Source organism: Pezoporus wallicus, unplaced genomic scaffold (assembly GCF_028554395.1).
Source record: "Pezoporus wallicus isolate ANWC-B61680 ecotype Strahan unplaced genomic scaffold, APGP_CSIRO_Pwel_v1 scaffold_7402, whole genome shotgun sequence".
Classification (NCBI taxonomy): Eukaryota; Metazoa; Chordata; class Aves; order Psittaciformes; family Psittacidae; genus Pezoporus; species Pezoporus wallicus.
Window position 1 is genome coordinate 789,249 of NW_026641037.1, and position 22,009 is coordinate 811,257.

General features: G+C 40.1%; 1 protein-coding gene across 1 annotated transcript in view; it reads left to right on the plus strand.

Annotated features, from left to right (window-relative positions):
* Positions 1 to 22,009, plus strand: part of PPM1L (protein phosphatase, Mg2+/Mn2+ dependent 1L) — a 105,806-nt gene continuing 83,797 nt past the window's right edge. Inside the window, exon 1 of the mRNA XM_057421816.1 lies at positions 1 to 618. Coding sequence (XP_057277799.1) covers positions 220 to 618 — 399 coding nt within the window. The 5' untranslated portion in view covers positions 1 to 219. The remainder of the gene's footprint in view (positions 619 to 22,009) is intronic.

Here is a 22,009-nt window from a genome sequence, read left to right on the forward strand (position 1 = left end):
GGGAGGCACGGGGCGCCGCGGGGCCGGGACGAGCAGGTGGCCGCCGCCCGGCAGCGGCGGTGAGCGGAGCCGGCCCCCAGAGGCCGCCGCCGCGAGGAGGGAGCGGCGGGCGCGGGACTTCAGCGGAGGAGCATGCACTGACTCGCTGCCTCGGCTCAGAGCCACCCCGGCCGCCGGGTGCGAGTTGCATGGTGTGGGGATACACGATCTCGATAATAAATGATAGAGGATACAATGACTTTGCTGTCTCTGCTGGGTCGGATCATGCGTTACTTCTTGCTTAGACCGGAGACCCTGTTCTTGCTGTGCATCAGCCTGGCCCTGTGGAGTTATTTCTTCCACACGGATGAGGTGAAAACCATTGTTAAGTCCAGCAGGGATGCGGTGAAGATGGTGAAGGGCAAGGTGGCTGAGATCATGCAGAATGACAGGCTCGGGGGGCTAGATGTGCTGGACGCAGAGTTCTCCAAGACCTGGGAGTTCAAGAGCCACAACGTGGCTGTCTACTCCATCCAAGGCCGGAGGGATCACATGGAGGACAGGTTCGAAGTAATCACTGACCTGGTGAACAAGACTCACCCCTCCATCTTCGGGATATTTGATGGGCATGGAGGAGAGGCAAGTGCTCAGCTGGAAAAAAGGCACAAAAAGCAAAAAGGGGGGTTTCGGGGGTGGATGATTACAAGGCAAGGGGTGATTGTTCTCACCTGCCAGGTTTGTGTGGTTATCTTGAGACATTGTTGGGGGGATGGGGGAGGAGAGCACGAGTGTCCAAATAGGGGTCGAGGATACTCTGTTCCTTTTATTTCTCATTACCCTTCTACAGTCAGTGCAGTATAAATGTGTTTATACCCTGGCTGCCCTTTACAGTAGTAAAGGTTTAATTGAAGTAAAAGCCTTTGGAGGTGGCTCTTACGTGTGTGGAATAACGATGATGAGCACAAACTCCCTGGAGTCATCTTTTGTTACAGCGAAGTGTGGTGTGATCTGATTTTGGCACGGGGCTCGTCTCTCCCTCCTGTCAGGAGCCGGGCTCATCAGCAATTAGAGAGCAGTCAGTCCTCTTAAAGCCAGTGTTCGTAAAATGTGTCTTCACAGGAATTCACCCTTAAGTGAGGACTGGCAAGTCACTGAGAACGAGTATCATGTTTGGGAGCTGCATGTAGATTTTTAAGTCATTACAGCTGTGCTGTCATACTTGTTCCCTCCCTAGTGGAAATCCAGGAAAAGTGTCATTTTGAAACTTTTTGGTGTTTAACCTCTTAACTTTTTTAGGAAGGGCAATTTCCTTCAGGTTGTGCTGTGTAATTAGCGTTACAGCTTGATGGTGTGCTTCCTTTATTACAGATTACAAATGCTGAAGCAATAGCTTCCTCTTTATTTAAGATTGTGGTGCTGCCATGTAGCTTTTTGTATAGCACAAAGTACATGTTTCATAACTGTGGGAAAGGACAAAGAATTTGTCCTTGTGTAACAAATTAGCTGAAGCAAACATCGTGCTGGGTATGAGAGAACTTTCTGGGTTTTGCTGGGGTGATGGAAACTGGAGAGAAATGGTGAAGTTTTCCTCAAAGTGCTCCTGCTGAGGAGGGGTAAGGCAGGGAGAAAGATTGGGTGTTCCTCCAGCTGCTTTCACAGATCAAGGAGTCGAAGTCCTTCCTTGAAAAGCCTTGGCAGTGACTAGGCACTAGTGGAGCACAGGGGTGTGGAGCTGCTGCCCCTCTGAACCTTAAGTGTTGCCTAAAAAATCCAGGCCTGAGGCACATAATCAAAAAGCTTCTCTTCTGCTGCCCTCATGGTAGTAAAAGGAGTCAGTCATGTGTCCTACTGCTGTCTTGCAGCATACAGCATTTTGCCCCCTTTAAAATAATGCAGACACTTAGGACAGTGAAAATTGTCAGCTTCACAACAATTTTTGGTTGTGACTGAATCCTGTTTTCCTTTTTACATCTGATTTCAGTTGGGGCTCAGCTGTGCCAACTTGTACTGGTGTATTTGTGCCAGCTCACTATCCTTGGCCTTCGAGGAATGCAGGTAGAAATGTCAGTTGCAAACTGTTTTCACATCTTTTCCTGAAAGAATATTAGCTCTGACCAGTGTGTTTGGTGCTTTCCTGTTTTCTGAAGAGTTGGACAGGAGGTGCTTGTGCTCTGTCTGCTGCCTTCTTCTCCTTTGTTTAAACTGACAGTTTTCCTTGTCTGGAACAAACAAATTTGCAGGAATATCTGTGTCGTGTTTTTAAACAGTATTCTGAGGTTGTTACAGATACAAGTATGATACACACACTTAGACTCTGGCAGTGTGAAAGAGCGATCTTATTTCTTTCATAAATTTGGTGTCATACATGTATCTTGCCTTGCGCTTGATTGCAAACCCATTGTAACACAGAGAATAGCTAAAACAAGAATGTGCCCTGTATATATATTGTTTGCTTGTTTGTTTGTTTGTTTTGTTGTGGATCTTGGAATTACACAGATAGGATATATTAATGATATTACTGGATCTGTGGAAAGCTCATTTGTCTTTTGTATTCGCATTCCTTAGAACCTGCTGTAATTGTTTCAGTGGCAAAGTATGAGGCTTTTCTTTAAGAGGCCTGTACTTTTGAAAGGTTTAGCAGATCTCTTTCCAAAAACCTTACTAAAGTTAATATTTAAAAAAAAATGTATCTAGTACCTCTTATTTATCTTTCTAATGCAATTCTCAGGTGTTCTTAACAGCCTTTACTCCTACAGAAATAAGTGCCTAATCATTGAGGACATAACTAGTTTCCAGCTTTAGATTTTATGTAAAACTGAGCAGAAAAGCATGGACTATGTGCTGTGCATACAGAGAAAAAAAAAAAAAAAAGGAAAATGGGGTTTAATCTAGACAGGTTTTGTAGTTTTGAGTAGAAAAGAGGGAAGGGAGAAGAAACCGGAAAAAATTAACACTCTTATTTAATCCGTAGTAGATAATACTAGATTTCAGATCTTTATGTGAATTGGTTTTCTGGATGTCTGGGTTTTTTTGGTTGTTGTTTGTTTTTTTTTTAAAGATAAATGACTTTGTAGAGCACTTTGCCTACATATGTAACAAAGCCTTTGTGAAGATTAAATTTTCCACATGGGGTCCCATAAAATTTCTTTATATGTATTTAAAGAACAAAGAACTGCTAATCTCTGGAGTTACATGTGGAATAGACTGTTCTATGTGGGCAAGAATTGTTTTTCCAAACAGACAATGCCACAAACGAGATGCTAGATTAATTCTTTCCAGCTAAATACAAGGGAATGTGTCTCCATTAATTGCTTCCTGCCATATCACATTGAAGTGGGAAAATAGAGAAGCATTATTCAAAAATATGACTTACTCTGTAGTGCTAATTTATGAAAATTACTGAGTTTTGCTTAAATATTGCCAACATTTTACATGAATTCTACTTTTCTGTTGTGTCATTTGCCCTTCTATTTTGCAATTTTAACTTGAATAGGCTGGCAGCTATTTCCTTTAATTTTGTGGCTGGCTTGATGAGAAAGCAATAAGCAAAAATAAGTATTAATCCTCTGTGTCACAGCTAAGTATCTGGTGTGCTGCTGCAGTTTCTTGTGAAAGACAATAATATTTCAGAGAGAAAACTTGATACATGATGGTTAGTAAGGCCTTCCTTTTATGCAAAGTTTGTTGCTTGAAGACTGAATAATAATAATAATAATAATAATAATAATAATAATAATGCAGAACAGGTAGAGGGCAAAGTCATAGAATTGGAAAGAATTAAGAAAAGTTTCTGTCCGTTGTCTCTCTGAATGAGTTTGGCCAAAGGAGTCTTCAAGGTAATCTCACTTAGGATCAAAAAAGACGAGAAGAAAGACTGTACTCCCATCACCTCCTTTACAAGGCTGAAAGATAAGTTTGAGTGCCTCTTTTTTATTTCTTTTTTTTTTTCTTCTTCCCTTTTTCCTTTATTAAGAAATTTTGAGGCTGTCTAGACTGGAAGATGGAGAAGTGGCAAACTATGTAAATGATAAAATAACAAAAAAGAACTTGAAAGCTGAGCAAAGAAAAGGATGGTTGCTTAATTAGAATGATTTGACTATTTTAACTAACATTTACTGAAGGGTTCTTTTCTCAAATATTTAAGGTTTAAACACTCGGTTTAATGAGATCTTATTATTAGACAAGAACAAAGCTACCATCTGCAGTTTTATGGTTATGGCTGTGTTGCATATCATTGTTTTTTTCCTAACCCTGTGAGGTAAAGACTTTAAAAACAGTTATAGCAATAGTATCTTAAATGCTGCTTGCGCTTGTTTGCAGTCATAAACTGATGTGGATAATGATGGGGGGAAATTAAAGCTCAGTAACTGTCTCATAAAAAATGTCTTGCTCTTTTTATGTCTCTTAGCCTCCTTAAATAGGAACGTGGCAAGGCTTGTTCCTTGTGATCTGCAGGTACGGTTAAGAGTATTTTGCATGATATAATCGGTTTTTAGATTTGCTGATACAGTGTTGCAGTATGTGAAATACACCTTTTTATTTTTCTTCATAGTGTAAGGGAAGAGTGGGGAGCTTAACTGTAAGGAAAGGAGGGAATTTGCTGTATAGATGGCTAGTATTTGTAACCACATACAGAATCGCGTAATACTTTGTGTGCCACAGGACCTTGAAGTCAGTATCAGAAACTGTTGGCAGAAGTCTCTGGTTACTGATTAACTTACAAAGACAAAAATAAAAGGGAAAGGTCAGAAGATAATGGCGAGAGTCTTTGAGACTATGGAAACATAAATGCTGAGGTAAGGCTTGGAGAAGAGGGCAGGGTGCCAGCTGTGTTTAAATGAACCTGCTGTGCATTTAAAATACAGGTACTTGAAAGCATGGTTAATTCTTCCCTGATTCACTGAGGTGAATTTGCTGTCACCTTCCGGCCCCATCGCAACAAACAAGTTGCTGGGAGGCTAGGTTGAGAAGAGAACTTCTGAAATACTGAAAATCACTCTTGTGCATATTCTTCTCCTACATGAATATGGGATGACTACTCCTCAGTGAAGGCGAAAAATAAATTTGCCAGAGTGTGAGAATTTGGGCAGGGCAGCTGTAAATCACACTGTCAGAGTAGGACATGGTGACTGTACGCTTGGGCTCATACCAGTTAACATGATTTTTAACCCTTCACAACCCTGAGCTCCCCTGCGTGTTGACTGTGTTATGATGATGGACATCTTTTCAGGCACTGGTAAGGGGAAATTTATTCTATTTAATTGGAGATGTTAGCTGATGGTTGGAAGATAATATTTGCCTTCTACCAAATACGTACTAATGAGCTAATATTTTTATTTTGGTGATCTTTGATTATTTTTTTTCTTTTTTGTTAGTGACTGATCCTAATAGCAGAAGGTGTTCATGCTGTGATAAAAGAAATCGAACAGTTTTGTTGGGATTTTTTTCTAAATTCCTTTGGATCTGCTAATTCTAATTCAAAAGCTGTTCTTCTGATGCTGATCTACTTGGGCAAACTTAGTGACGAAAATGTATCTATCATACTTTTGTGCAAAGGCCATTAAGGATTAATGGCTTGAGATTTCATAAAACGTAAGAATAAATCAGACAACAGCTTTGCGTTTTTATGGATGTTATAGTCTAGTTGCAAGGTGAATTCTTTGAGGCTTTGCAGTTTTTAAAAAGAAGCTGCTAGGATGGTTTTCCTTTTATAGTATTTTCCTTCAGTGTCTAATCTAGAATCCTCTATAAAGTGCCTAAATGTTTGAATAAATATTTACATAGGTGAGGTCATGTTGATATGCAAGTCTCAAATCTGCTTATAAATTCCACAAGTGGCCTAAAATATAAACTAAAATGATATATAGGGACATTTCTGTCATTTTGTTTAGTTTATCTGAGTTTTGATTCCTGGGTATCATGTTACAGGGTTATGATCTTCATCCTACAAAACCATATTTATTTGATATTTAGGTCTACACCACATGCTCATTTGCTGTACAGAACTGTGACTTAAAATTGATTAAAATGGTGTAAAAAATATGTAATTGGGAGTAGGAACTCTTATCACTTCCATTAACAGCTGTATCATTTGGTGTAGGATTGAGTCTTTTTCAATTTCTATGAAAATCAAAAAGTCAATTAATTTTAAGTGCAGTCTGCCAGCTTAGCTTGGATCAGTGCTTCCATGTTTGGGCATGCAGGCAGCCAACGAATTGCCACTGGTTTAATTACATCAGTTTTGATTCTTAGGTGCTTTCAGATTATGAAAGTCATTTAAGTTTCCATTAAGAACTTGAGTAACTCGGAGTACATAGGAAGTGTTTGTGTGCATGCTCTTGCTGTGTGGTCAGTGCTCAGCGACTTGTCTGTCCCTGTAGATGGAGAGGATATTTCACAGCTACCAAATAGGAACGTTCAGACCGCAGTTAAGAGTGCCCAACACTTTTTAACTTGATACCTTGCAGTAGCACTGCTGTAGCCATGTCCTTAGATACATAAGCAATCACTTACGTAGCTAAGAGAGATAAGATGGATCAAGGCTTAGAAATGAGCAGCATCTTAAACTCCCTAAAAATGTGCTGATTTATGTTACTGATGCTGCTTATCACACAAAATAAGCAGTGGTGAAGACTTGTTAGCTAGTCCTGCTTAACCTAGTGTCCAGCTTCGACAATAATATGCACATTAAATGTGTTTTGGGGCAGTAGAGTTTGATCAGTTCTGCTCTGCAGGTCAGGAACTTGGGCATTTTTTTTGTTTAACAGTGTGAGAAAAAGAACATTTGGATTCTTCTGTCATGTGGGATTAGTTAAAACAGCAGATTGCTCTAGTTCTGTCTTGAGTGTTATGCTTTCAGTAGCTCCTTTGGACCAGAGTAGTGTTTCTCCTTCCTCCCAGTTGTTAGAGGTCCAAATATTTATAGTGTAAATTGTTCCCTAAAGTTGAGTTCTGGCTTCTGGCAGTGTGACTTTTAAAACTATCTCCTGGCATCTGGAGACTTTGTTTTGTGGTGGCTGCATACTAGTTGCTGGGTTGCCAGGCACTGGATATGGCACCTCTAAATTTCCCCTTGCTCTGAGTACTTTTCAGCCCTGTCCCTTTTCACCTGTCCTGCCTAACACAATTCCTCAGCACACAGTTACTGTCTTCACCAAACTGAAACTACAGACAGTGCTTCACGTTTTCCCCATCCCCAGGAGCTTTTGGACATGCTGATTTCTTTGGAAATGGTCATGCATGAGATCGGTTAGGTTTTATGACCCATGCCTGAAAGTGTTGAAGGCCAGGTTGGATGCAACTATGAACAATCTGGTCTAGCGGAAGGTGTCCCTGTACGTGGCAGGAACTATATGATCTTTAAAGTCCCTTCCAACCAAGACCAGTCTATGATTCTATGACAGGCAATCCAAAGGTATCTGTCACTAATGTTTCTTGGGTCTCAAGGTTCAGGACTTGCTCTTCACTTTAAGTACAGTATAGATATTGATAGATCTGGAAAAAGGAACAAAATGCTTACATACTTCTTCTGTAGTGCCGTTTGGTTTGAATCGATGCCCTTGAAAGGAGAGTTCTCAAAACTAATTTAAGGGCAGCAGCTGCTATAATTATACACAGAAAGTCACATGCCTCTAGCTCCACTTCTTCACTGTAATATTTGTTGAAACCTTAAAATTTAAGTGAACTCAACCACCCTTTTGACCCTATCGCCATCCTCCCTACTCTGTGTCCCACAGAGCAAGCCTCTGCACCAACACACCCGTGCTCCCTGCTGTCCAGGCAATTTTGTGACCATGCTTTTGCACCTGAGCATTGCACGAACTTCACGCCTTCATCCATTCAGGGGATGCTCTACTTCAACAAGCTGTGCTCTGTTTGCCTGTGCCAGCCCTTGGGTCTTTGCACCAGGTAGATCCTTGCGTATGCTACATCCTGAGCAGACCCATGAGGAGCTGTACAACGGTGCTGAGGTGCTCAGCCTGTATCTCAGGCAGGATGCCAAAGGCAAGCAGTAATATGAGCTGTTGCTGCTCATACCATGTGGCATATCTATGCTGATTAAAATGATCTGTGTGTTCCTAGCAGAGTGCATGCATGACTCACTTTGAAAACCTCTGTAACAAGTTTGGGAATGTATGCCGTGTGCCACTGCCTTCTGAAACAGGGGGGTAGGTACGAGTGAGGCTCTTTTTTCTTTAAAACAGCTTTTGTAACTACAAGTTCCCTTTGGCTGCTGACTTCCTAGTCAGGTTCATGTTATCATCAATGTTGACTAGACTGTCACCAGATACTACTCCAGCTAGACAGACCAGTTTCTCTGGTTCATGGCCAGCCCAAGAGATCTTCCATGTAAAAGAAAGTCATGAAGAGTTAATGACCTATGGTCTTTATTAGCCCCATAGAGTTTCAGTTCACCCCAAAGGTGTTTGGACAAGTGTAAGACTACAGTTAATGCAAGTTCAAAAGGAAGTTTCTACCTGGACAAAGATGTCCATACTTGTGATCTCTGGGCCATTGTAAGTTGTATGCAAAATCAGTAGTTGCGATAAGGTGGAGCATGTCTTTCTCTTGGGCTGTTTGTGTGCCTGTACTTTTGTTTAACTAGTGCTAAACACTTCAGCTAGCATTTTTATGAAGGCAGTTTAAAGCGTACTGCCCAATGTAGAGATTTCATTTGAAAACAACATAGCTTTAAAAAAATATAAATTTCATTACACTTTGCAAGAAGAAAATTTTTCAGATGCTGAAATAGAATTGTAGAATGGTTTGGGTTGGACAGAACCTCCCTGCCGTGACAGGGACACCTTCCACTACATCAGGTTGTTCCAACCTGGCCTTGAACGCTTAATACTAATAAATACTTAAGTCAAGGTAAATAGATGAAAGTGACCACTGTTTAAATAACTGCCCATTTATGCCAAAAGACCTGATATTTAGATGGCAAAGCTGTGATCTAAGTGAACTATCTTGGTCACCTTAAAGAAATAAAAAGAACTGAAAGTACTTGTTAAGACTAGGCTTTCAGGTCTAGAGTAATCTGCAGGCCATAAAATAATCTTAGTAGAAAAATCTACATTTCTTTCTACTGTCATAGAAAAGTCATTCCAGAAAAATAATTGGTTATGCATGGCACAGAGCTGAGCCAGGTGCTCAGGCTCTGGGGAGGGCAGAGCCCAAGTTGTCTTGTGATAAGCAAAACCAATGAGGGAAGTGGAAGAAGCATCCTTCTTTGGGCTGGTGTCGTAGCGGGCTCCTGAGAGCTGCATGGCAGCATGGAGTACCAATCGTACTGCTGCTGATACAAATTGATTATGATGCTGAAACATTGCTGGCTTTCATCATCTTTGACCTTGTCTGATTCACAGCTGTGTGAGCAGCTGACATCTCCAGCCACACAATCAAAGTACGTGTTTTAACTGCTAAACCACAATGCAATTATCCATAGCATGTCATGGCAGCAAACCTCAAAGCTCCCTTGGAGAAAGGAACATTTATTTGCATTTACTTTCAGTGCTAAAATGTTATCCCATGCAAATGTTCTCATTGTCATAAATGTTGAAAAGGCTTCCCCCCCAAAATCCCCTTCAGGGGTAAACATTTGATTTTAGTAACTTCTGTTATAATAGCTGAAACTGTCATGCAGTACTGCTTTCAATCAATACAATTTTTAATGTAATAAATCTCTTTACTTTTTCATTCTCTACTAGATAGAAAATTGCTGGAGGGCATGAAACATTTCTCTGATAAGTGAAAGTATGTGGCCGATAATACAGTTCTCTGGTGAGCCACAGCTCGCATTCATTTAAACTTGCATTTTAATGGAAATATGATTTATTTCCATGTAGTCTACACATATACTGCACCACAGAATTGCCTAAACTTTCCCTGAAATGTGTGTTTCCTCCAAACACACACTGAAGCTGAGGTATTGAAATATCTGATTCTGATCAGTATTAAATAAATATCTATCCGAGGTGGTGTGCTTCAGGAATGGAAGCATAGTGTAGGAGTAGGAGAAAAAAACATGTTTGTCTCCTTAGTTGTCTTAATGTTTATCCCCTTAAGCTTTCATTTACTTTCCTGCATTTGAGAGTGAATGTGTTCTTTTTTCTATTTTTTCTGGCTTTTAAATTTCTATTTATTACTTAGGTCTTTTCAGAATTTTGTTGGACACTGTAGGATGTAGAAGATGCTTTTAATGTTGGGGGTTTCTTTTATTTTTTTAATCTGACATATGCAGTGTGGTTACAGTGGGTTTATTTCTGCTGAGAAGCAAAGAAGTTGGATAAAAGTCTATATAATCCCATTGAAAAAAAATAGTATGTTCATTTGATATTTACTCTCAATCATCCTCAGTCTGGTCCTTTACTGGTGTGGAAGGAAAAGGAAATCACACATGGAGAAGTAGGCAAATGCCTACAGAATGGATAAAATCAGTCTCTACTTCACAAAGAGGAGAGAACCAGCAACCCTGGGAAGGAAACAATCTCATTTCTCTGAAGTGGCATAACTGGAAGATGACAAACTGACCAAAGTCATATGTAGAATTACAGTACATGTAGGTGCTTGCTGTAAGTCATGTTCTCCTATAATTGAGATTAAACAAGATTTTATTGTGAAAGACCTTTGATAATGATCACCTCATGCTAGTATCATGATGCACAGCACACCTGGTCACTGCTGCAGTGAGGAGTAAGCCTGCTTGACTGTGTCCAGGATGCTGCTGGGATTCCCATTGGAGAGAAGTGAAGATGAGTGGCCTTGCAGTATGTGCTTGGGTATGCAGTTAACTCTGAACCATGACAGGGAAAGTAATTCTTTTATTAATTACTTTGGGGAAAAAAAAAAAAAAAAAGAAGCTGTTGCTAACTTTCCTGGCTGTGCAATTGGAAGCATCCAGAATTCTTGCTGGAATAACATGGCACAGAGATTCCGATGCAGGAAGGGGGTGAGGGAGTTGAGGTGTGGAGTTTGGGATTTGAAGACAAAAATGTGGGTAGAGGAGAAAAGGGAGGATAGTGTGTGGTTTGCATTGTAGCTTGTCTTAATTTTAGGTTGCTCTAAGACGACATATTTAATAAAAAACTGTCCTAGCAGGATCACCAGGCAGCCATAGGAAAACTACTCGCAGTTTCAGTGTGCCACTGTTTATATATTGTCCAAGATCCAAACCCCAAGATATGTATGTGTAAGGGTTATTTCTGTGGTTTAGAATGAATACCGGTTTATCTCTTTCTCTGCATGTTTGAGAGAAGCAGAGAGCATGAATGTGCATTTTGGCAGCATTTCTTTATGGCTCCTGAAAGAGCACTAACAGTTTTGTAATTTTGGATGCTCTGAAAACTAAACTTTGCCCTCTTTGTTTCTGCTATGTTCATTGGTTTGCTGGCACGTATTGCCAGTCCTTATTGCCTAGGACTTAGAGAAAAAAAAAATGTAGGACCAGCTGCCTGTTTCATGGTGCCAATTTGCACTGGCATGTCAGAGAAGAGCTCCAAGCAGCCCCTCTTCTTGCTTCTGTTTCAAGCATAAACAAAAATGTGAGGTGCTACGTTAATATGACTTCTTTTTTTTTTTTTTTAAAGACTTTTCTTACAACTACTATTACAGTAGTGGTTTTGGAAGGCAAAGTAGAGTGATTGAATTCTCTGTGGATTAATGTTGCATAAAAGATTCGTAATCTTTGGCAATTAGAAAATTGTTGCTGAGGTTAATGGTGATATTATTTTTAACTTTGAGGGCAGGAGCAATTTCCTGCCTCCGGGACGGAATTATTTAAATCAGTGCTTTAAATAAGCAATTTCTGTGATGCTTTAAATTGGCAAACACTTAAGTCATCAACCTGAATTCTTTTTTTGCTTGAGTATTTATTTTAGCTATTATGTATCCTGATATACTGATTCACATTATTTTTTTTCTGTATTGTTTCTGAAAAGGTGTATGGTATTTACTATCAATGTTTTCTTTAGTATTTTTTTCCCTATTCTTGTTGAGATATTGTAACTGTAAATGAAAGTAGAACAAAAAACTAAATAATGTATTATTTGTTAAAAGTTATTGAATTATTTGCATCTCAAGCATTCTAAGCCCCTGGAGGGTGAATTGATTTGAGACGTGCTTCTGGGACTCTTAAGGTCTGTTTTGTGGTGGGGGTCCTCTTAGCAAGCATCTCTTCCTGATACCTGGACTCAGTGCCCAGATTGTCCGTGATGAGGTCAGGTACTGTCTCTTCAGACTCCAGCTGTAACTTGAATTAGGGCAGGACAGACAAGAATTGGAGATAATTCTACCTGATCAAGCTAGCCTTCCACCTTGTCAATAAGAATGATGCTAAGATAGTCAATAATTTCAAAAACCCCACATTTTTTCCTTCTATTCTGTAAGGTGTTCTTTGCAAGAGTATTGGTGTCCTCATCTAGATCTGCTCAAAGGCTCTGTCCTGGTGGCTCTGGCAGGAGGTGGTACCTTGATACTACTAGTTCTGGAACTGTTTCTCTTCAACCTTCAGAGATAAATATATGCTGTTTCTAATTTGTTATTTTTATTAGTTATCTAATTAAGGTGATAGATTATGCTCTCAGGCTTTGACATATATGTTTTATTAATAGTTTTATTTTTAAATAACACATGTTTTTTTTTAAATAAGAAATATATCTAATTTACCTGCCTCCTTGTAAAGCACAGTGCTAATCTGCCTGGTAATGTCATATAGCAGCTCAAGAGAGTAGCTGCATACTGGTTGATGTTGCAGGTCTGCATGTGATGATTAGAAAAATACTTAGAGTAATTTGGATTGTCTCTTGGGACATGTTGGGTTTTGCATGCCACACATATACAAACTCCAACACATGCAACCTATATTCTAAGGTGTTTGTGTAAACTTTGAAGACTGGCAATTGAGACAGCTGGCCAGTGTTACTCCCACCTTCAAAAAGAACAAGAAGGAGGACCTGGGAAACTACTGGCCAGCGAGCTTCACCCCCATCCCTGGAAAGGTGATTGAACAGGTCATTCTGGAGATCTTCACCAAGCATGTAGAAGAGAAGAAGGTCATCAGAAGTAGTCAGCATAGATTCACCGAGGGTAAATCATGCTTGACCAATCTGATAGCCTTATATGATGACATGACAAGGCAAAAGCAGTGGATGTTGCCTACCTTGACCTCAGCAAGGCTTTTGACACTGTCTTCCACAACTTCCTCATAGGTAAGCTTAATGAATGTGGGTTATATGAATAGACAGTGAGGTGGATCAAAAACTGGCTGAATGGCAGAGTTCAGAGGGTTGTGATCAGCAGAGCAGAATCCAGTTGGAGGCCTGTAGTCAGTGGTGTTCCCCATGGATCAATACTGGGTCCAGTCTTATTCAACTTGTTTATCAACAATCTGGATGAAGGACTGAAGTGTACCCTCAGCCAGTTTGCTAATGGTACAGAGCTGTGGGGAGTGGCTGATACACCTGAAGGCTGTCCTGCCATTCATTGGGACCTTGATAGGCTGGAGAGAAGCCTAATGAGGTTCAGCAAGGGCAAGGGTAGGGTACTGCACCTGGGGAGGAAGAACCCCAAATACCAGTACATATTGGGGACTGATGTATAAGAGAGCAGTTGATCTGAGAAGGACCTGGGAGTGTTAATGGATGACAAGTTGACTGTAAACTGGCAGTGTGCTCTTGAAGCCAGGAGGGACAATAGAATCCTGGGGTGCATCAGGAGAAGTATGGCCAGCAGGTTGAGGGAGGTGATCCTTCTCCTTTATTCGAACCTAGTGAGGCCACATCTGGATTACTGTGTCCAGTTTTGGGCTCCTCAGTACAGACAGACAAGGAGCTACTGGAGAGGGTCCAGCAGAGGGCCATAAGGATGATCAGGGGTTTGGAATGTCTTTCTTAGGAGGAGAGGTTGCAGGAGCTGAGCATGTTTAGTCTAGAGAAGACTGAGAGGGGATCTCATTGATGCATATAAATACCTCAAAAGGCAGGTGCCAGGAGAATGGTGCCAGACTCTTTTCAGTGGTGCCCAGTGACAGGACGAGGCACAGTGGCCATAAACTAGAAAAGAAATTTCACCTCGACATGAGGAAGAGCTTCTTTAGGTTGAGGGTGGCAGAGCACTGGAACAGGCTGCCCAGGGTGGGTGGTGGAGTCTCCCTCTCTGGGGACATTCAAAACCCGCCTGGACACGTTCTTGTGTAACTTGATCTAGGTGGCCCTGCCCTGGCAGGGGGTTGAGCTAAATGATCTCCAGAGGTTCCTTCCAACCCTAATGATTCTGTGATTCCTGTAATAAACTGTAAACAACATTATGATGCCATGGTTGAAGACCCAACTGAAAGTGTATCCAGCAGCATATTGGAATTAGTTGTTTCAAATTTAGGTTTTAAAAGCTTTTTTGGCATGTGGGTTGTGCATCTCTTATTAAGGAAAAACCTCACACTGAAGGAAGATGAAAATCATGTTGATGAATAGTATGAAAGGCTGTAACCTCGAACCTATTATAGTGAAGAGTGATATTTTTACTGGAATGTTTTTTTACTGAGTTTCCCAGCACTCACAATTGATAGGAGAGCTCAATGCAGTTTGTGGCAAATACCATTTAATTGAGCTTTTTTTGTATACAAATAGAAAATAGCTTTTTGCCTGTCACAGTGGCTTTCAGTTGACCTCACTGTGCTTCTGAGTCAAAGTATTTCAGGTGTGTCACAAAAACATATTATACCTCTGTGAACAGGTATTTTCAGATCATTTTACAGATTTACATTTCTGGTTACGTTTCTTGGCTGGTCCAATACAAGTCAGTAACACAACTGAAAATAGAACTTTATAGTTCTCTCCTTCTCTCCCAGGTGCAACTGCTCATTTTTTCTCTCTGTCAGACGCTGACATCCATTAACCTTGTGCCTTCTATTATTAAATGTAGCACCATCGCCTACCTGTTGGGTTTTGCAGTCTTCAGTTTCTTTTCTTAACGCGGTTATCATGAAACGGATGATGCCTGAGACCCAGCAGCGTCAGTGCTTACTTTACATCAGTACCATGGATCTTAGCGGTTGCCTTTCATGCCAAAATGATCATTGACGTGTCCCTGTCACTGTGAGAAAGCCTGTGCTACTATTTGTCATATTTTAAAGGAATTCTTTCAGCATTTAGTTGTGAAACAGAATTTTTGGTTTGAGAATTGATCTAAATAGCAATAGTGAATATGAGAAGATGGCCAGTTGTTGAGAATAGCTGGTCACTCACTGGCTCTGTTAGCTGTCACAAGCATGAGGAGCACAGCTGGTTTTTCATTAAGTGATCTCCCAGTCCTGATGACATACTTGATAGCTGAAACTTGCTGTGGATGTCATGATCTCATCATGCATATGACCTGCAAGTCTAGCACTTCATCAGTCATTTCTGGAGCTGGAGGGGTTCTGCATGGCAGTTCCAGGAGACCCAAGCACATAACCAATTGACTGAATTAATCCCCAGAGCTTCCAGCCCTTCTTGGTGGTACTGTGCAGGGAGAGAAGCTGAACATAATCTCAGTGTTCACCCTCTTCTCTGGAAGGGGGACTTGGTCTTCTCTTTCTATGCCAACAGGAGTCTTTCAGTGTAGGGAGCTAATGGCAGGACTTAAAAACTTGGCATAATTTGCCCTCTCTTGAGCAACATAAAGGAGAGTCACTGAAAGTAATCTATTGCTTGCAGTTTAACTGCTGCAAGTGTTGCAGTGAGGGTTTCTGAGGCAGTACTCTTTCTTCTCTCTAATTTTGTGGTGTTGAGAGTTAAATAAATGCCCTGGAAGACTAAAATCTTCTGGAAGCTTTTGATCTAGGAGACCAGCTTCTAAGAGGCTGGGGATGGGAACACAGCAGCATTGTGAAGGCTGGAAGGGAATATGGCTAATGTTTTCTGATTTAAATAAGGAGAGAAATGTTAAATCAGGGAACATGGTGGTGGGTAGGGTTATTCTTTCCATAACAATGCACCAGAAGATCTAGTTAAGTGGTTTTGGTTTTGACTTTCAAAGTTATGTTAATAAAACATTTAAGACCATGTGATCTTTCTTGAATTAAAGTGCTGTAATGCAAGAAAATTGCCTTTAGCAGTGAGGGGTGTCTCAGGGTGAAGAGGGGAGAGTTGGGAACAGTAAAAAGAAATTAAATGAATTAAAATGGGAGTGGGGTGTCTGTGTTTTACCAAGGCTCCTTGTAGCCACATGAGGAGCCACAGACGAACCAAATGAAAAAAGAGCATGTGTACCCCAGCTGAACAGGGATTTTGCTGTTGCTTGAAGCTCATAGATTAAACAACTTCACAGCACTGGAAAGAACCTACAGGCATTATTTTTGCACAGCAAGAATTCATGAGATACTCCAAGAAAACAGAGAGGTTCTGAGTGCTCTAAAGAGGAAAATATGTAAATATTTTGTAGGGAGAAGTAATTAGTGGTAGGAATAATGCCCAGGCCCTGAGCTGCCAGAGAATCTAGATTGCCCAGTGAAGAGTTTCAGAATGCATCACCAGTGCGTTCTCTGCTTCAGTCATAATGTGCAAGAACTTACTCAAATGTCAGAGTTCAAGAGCCTGTCACAAAATTGTCTTTACAGGAAGAAAATGTGTCAAAAGCCTGTTATGGCATTGTCTTTATAGCAAGAAAATTTTGCCTGATCTCTCTCTGCAGATGCCTGTGTCCTGGGGACTACAATTCCCATCCATGTACTTTAGGAGTTGTGCAAACACCTCTTTGCATCTGGGTTTTGAAAGCTCTGGCCCTGGTTTCATGTGGGTGCACGGGTGCTGGGAGGGGAACTCCAACAGTGGTGTAGCACTGGTAGCGCTACTGTGTAGCTTCGTAAGTGCCCTGCAGTTTTTCTTCTAACTCTTTAGCTGTGGTACTCTGGGTTGATAAATTAGAGAAGAATCTGAGCTGCTTTAAGAGTTATCAGTGTTCCTTGCACTTCAGTAGGAAATGCGAGGCCAGTGTTGCCTTGACCTTCTCCCATTGTGTGACCTTAGTATTTCAAATGTGGTAACTTTCAATATTTGAGACCATATGAACCACTTGGTGTCTAGTAAACGTGTTAATGATCTCTTATTTGCATGAGCTTGAAAAAAGCAGAGCTGTTTTAAATTACAGTTGAATTTCAGAGGGACCAAAGTAAGGATGGGCTTAACTGCCTGGTGGGTACCTTGCATACCTGTCAGATATCTGGGGCAGGTACCTGAAAGGAGAGTGTAATTGCAGGCTTTCTTATCTCTGTCTTCCTCTTTCATCAGCAGAATTTCTAGCATTATGGGTCATTAGTTACACCATAAGGAGATTTCTTTATTTTTCAAATAATAGAAACTGAAGATCTCATCAGTCCAAACTGATATCTGAGGGAAAGTTTAAAAACAAAAGTGAAGCAAGCCAAGTCTTTTCCATTCCTTTACAAAGAAACACAAATATAAATTCATTTCTTCCTTGATTCATTCCGATAAAGATAAGGGTATCTGTTTCAGCTTGAAAGCAAAGGTTGAAACAAGGAACAAGAGGGACCTATACACTGACAGGGAAGTTGGCTTGGTTGTGCACGTGTGTGTATGCGCGTGTGTGTAATAACAAGGAACACCATTGCTCCTTTCTTGAGGGCCTCCTAATGAAAGCCACCACCAGCCCAAACAGAAGTGACAACATGAACATTTCTGTGTATGTCAAAGCAGCAGTAAAGAGACATTTGAGAGTTTTTTTAGGTATCCAACAGCCTCTTTTGTTTCCAGTTGTGTTGTTTCCAAAGCTTTTAACAGAAAAGCTATTGGTTCTTTGGGACAATACTGAAAAAGGAAAGATGGCTACTCTGTGAGCAAGATGCATAGACTCTTAATGTATTCCTATGCATCTCATAATATCAGGTATTCCCTTGCTGGACTGAGAGGTGATGTAAGAGTACAATTGCAAAGTCTTGGGTATCAGTATCTCTCTTGTAGTTGCAGTGCACCTTGATAATGTACTTCAAGGTTTGCAGAGATCCAACTTTCTGCTTTGCTTTGTGAGTTCTTAATGGAAAAAAGAAAAGCTTGTACAGAAGCCTGGGGATATAATGGATTTAATACTAATTTTAAATTTTTCTGAAGACCAGGAGAAATACTGGAATAGAATGAACAATTGTACCAGATTACCATAGTTTGGAGGCTAAGGCTTGCCTGTATCTCTGCCACCACTGTGACTGCGGTGTATGCAAGCCTTTGTGAGCTACCTTGAGTACCATGACTTGAGTAGCTGTCGCAGCACTCCTCAGGACTCAGTAAAGCTGTGTAAAGTTAGCCTGTGTGGGTCTCTGTCTTACAACAGCCACATGCTAGCAATATGCAAAGAGGCTATTTAAAATTAGCACTTCAGCACAGTAGTATAGATTATCTTTGGTATAAATGTATCTCCTGCTGTCTCCACCAGAAATACTTAATTCTTCTTCATTTTTCCCAGCAACAAAGTTGAAATATTTAACTGCTTGTTAGCTTGTTAATACCTAGTATTTCTGAATGAAACCAGATTGTTGTTCATTAGAATGGAATTGGGATTTCTATCTAGTAAGAGAAGATAAAACTGCTGTTTTGGATTCTGCTATATGAGAATTTAGTACTAATTACTCATTCTGTAGATATTAGTTATATGTTCTTTGTGGATATTAGATATATTTATTTTAGATACAGCTTTTTCAGTACGAACTTCAAATCCTCATATCCTGTCTTGAAAACTGAATTCCAATCTGAAATTGAAAATCTGGATTTGGATTACTTTGGAACGTGAATAGGGAAGCTTGCAAAGCACTCTCCAGCTTTACAACTGAATTTCATCAGAGTTAGTCATGCTCTTTTTTTTCCTGGACGAGAAATTTGCATACATACTTAATGAATCAAGCATGGGAGGAACATTTGGCATGCTTGGTCATAGTGCATACATAAACAGTAGGAAGTCAGACTCCAAAATGTTACAGTTTGTTTTAAATTGGAAGCAGGTAATAACCCTAAAGGTTTCATAGCCTGAAAGTATATTTAATAGAAATTTATTAACAGCTAAGAGAGGTTATCTTTAAAATAAAATCTGTTCTTACATGCATATATGTTTTAAGATCAGTGACGCTGTCTTTCACTGTTTATAGCTATACAACATGCTCATGATTTAACTGTAGGAGATGATTAGCCTTTAATCCTTGCCATGCCAATGCGGACTGGATTTAACAGAGGAGGAGGTGAGAGAGTTTGTTGGAATAACTTTTGTCTCCCACTTCATAAAGGTTGCTTAAAACTGCCCTAGAAGTGAAATTCATGCTGCTTTTTTTTTTAAAACTGCCCATGCAGTAAAAATTGTAGATTTATGTTGGCTGAATAATTCATTGTTCCCTGGTTATAATCCTGATGTGACTTTCCCACTGCAGATTAAAGTTCTCCAGACTTCTTTAGTGACAAGACATTCATCTAGATGAAATGGAAACAGAACTTTGAGACAAAGAAAGAAAAGATATAGTGTGTGCAAGTACGAAAGGAAAAAGATGAGAAAGAGCAAAAAACAGATAATAATTGCATTGTTGTGCAGCTGTATCAAATTAATTTCTGCTCTTTGTTAGGATGTCCAGGACTAGGAGTCTGTCCTCTCGTGATTCTCCCAGATAATGTTTTCAGCCCTTGTTTGGCTGACAGAAGATGGCTGGAATGACAACTATTTAGGACGTCAGGGGAACGCCTTGGGTGGACTCTCTGTGGGAGGTTGTTGTAGTAATGTGTGCTAGTACAGGAAAACAGAGGCCATGAAACACGTGTAAAGTATGAGAGAGAACCCAATTAACAAAATCTCATCTGCATTAAAGACAAGGTAGAAATTTATTTAGCAGGTGCTCACTGGCAAAATTTAACAGAGCCAAATGTTGGGAATGAGAAGTCAGTATAGACCATCTAGAAGATGAAGGATCTGTGGGCCTTATTTGTGGTTAGGTCTCCATTAGACAAGAGGGTCTTGAAGATTTGCTGTTTTAAATTGTTCCAAATGAAAAAATAAGAAACATTTTTAGTACCTCTGTAAAGCTGTGTTAGCATGTTAGAGATGCAAGGCCAGGTTGGACAGAGATTTGGGTGACATGATCTACTGTGAGGCATCCCTTCCCGCAGCAGGGGGTTGGAGCTAGATGATCTTAAGGTCCCTTCCAACCCAAACCATTCTATGATTCTATAATTTGCTGCGTGTATTGTATCTGCCATTGAAATGAAGCAGTGATCTACAACAATCGCTTCCATAATTCTTTCATTGTGGAAACCCCATTTCACTTTCAAAATATTTTTGCTATCTATTGTAAACATCATCGTATAAAATAATTTCTGTCTTTATTCTTGGCTTTATTAGTCCCATCTTAAATTAATGCCATCTTAATATATGATTTCTCTTTAGAGAAAAAAATGCCATTTCAGAATCTGGATATAGTTATACTCATTCTCTGTGATTGTTTGATCTTCCTCAATCTCAATAAATAATTTTTTTTCCCCTGTAATGCTTTAGTCTGATTTTGGGTAGTTTTCCATTGTAAATGTTGATTTCAGTGGTGTCCCCCAGAGTTCAGTGCACATTTTCATTTTGAAAAGTGAATTTTGAAAAACTGAATTAGAGTTCTTTACATATTGAGGGAAGTTAGAAAAGTTGAGAAAATTTTACGTCTTATAAAGGCTGTTAATCTGTAAGAATTACAGCTTTTCAGTTTGAATTTGATTCTTATTTACTGTACCAAAACCATAGAATTTTTATTTATTCATTTATTTCTAATTTCTGAACCACTTTGCATAAATCATGAAGCACTGTGCTTCTGTTTGGAAGACTCTTCTATGCTGAAGATGAGACTATTTCTTTAATTTATCGACTGAGCAACTGTGTTGCAATAAAACATCTTATTCTAATATTGAGAGACATGGAAATACACATTTTTGGGAAGGACTGTTCCAGCTGTGATGGAAACAGAAGGTCTGTTTGTAAAAATAAATAATTTGAATTTGTTGGTTTTTTTTTTTAAACAGAAGTTGAAACAGAACTCATCTGTAATTTGACAGTATTTTGACTGGACACAAGCAATTTTCTCAGTGCTCAGCAGTTCAGTACAGGAGAAAAGATAATAGTCTTGCCATTTCAATAGGCCTCAAAATATCGATAGCTACAACAGAGAAAAAGGAACTGGTAAGTGTAGTGTAATTAGTTCATCTAATTTGTCCTGTGACACAAACATCTATTTGTTCGCAAAGTCTGTAAATCTAATGGGTGCCCGAGTAGCAAAAAGGTGTTTCAAAATAGATGTCAAATGCTGAAGTTCAAGATGTTATAAAAAGACTTCTGCACATGGAAAACCTTCAGTCAGTGGGCAGAGCTGGAAGAGTTCATAAATCTCTGCAGGAGTGGTCACTGCTATGAATTCCACAGCTGTGAAGTTCTGGCCTCCCAGTGCAGCACTGACTTCCAAACACCTGGAAATCACCATCATCATAGAATCATAGAATGGTTTGGGTTGGAAGGGACCTTAAAGATTATCTAGTTCCAACTTCCTGCTGTGGGCAGAGACACCTACCACTCTTCCAGGTTGCTCAAAGCCCCATCCAACCTGGCCTTGAGTGCTGCCAAGGATGGGGCAGCCACAACTTCTCTGGGTAAACAGTTCCCATGCCTCACTGGAATGTATTAATTTGTTCATGCATGCTTTTTTGTTTGAATATTTTCCAGTTTGAGATTTTCTGTAGTTCTGTAGGATGTCTGTAGCAGGATGTCACTGGGTTGTGGTCTGCTGCTAGCCCCTGTTGTCGGAGTTAACGTGATGTTATTCCCCATCAGCTTTTTGCTTTCTCATACATAGAAAACTACACAGAAGTGTACAGCCCTCATCATCTGCTTGTAAGTGGGAGAATATATACTGCCATATTCTGGAACACCTAACTCCATATGTGAATATGTGACAGCATGTTCAGGCCATGGTCACAAGTAACTGCTCCTTTGGACTACACTGCAAGGAAGAAAATGTTCTTTCTTTGTGATGCATTAA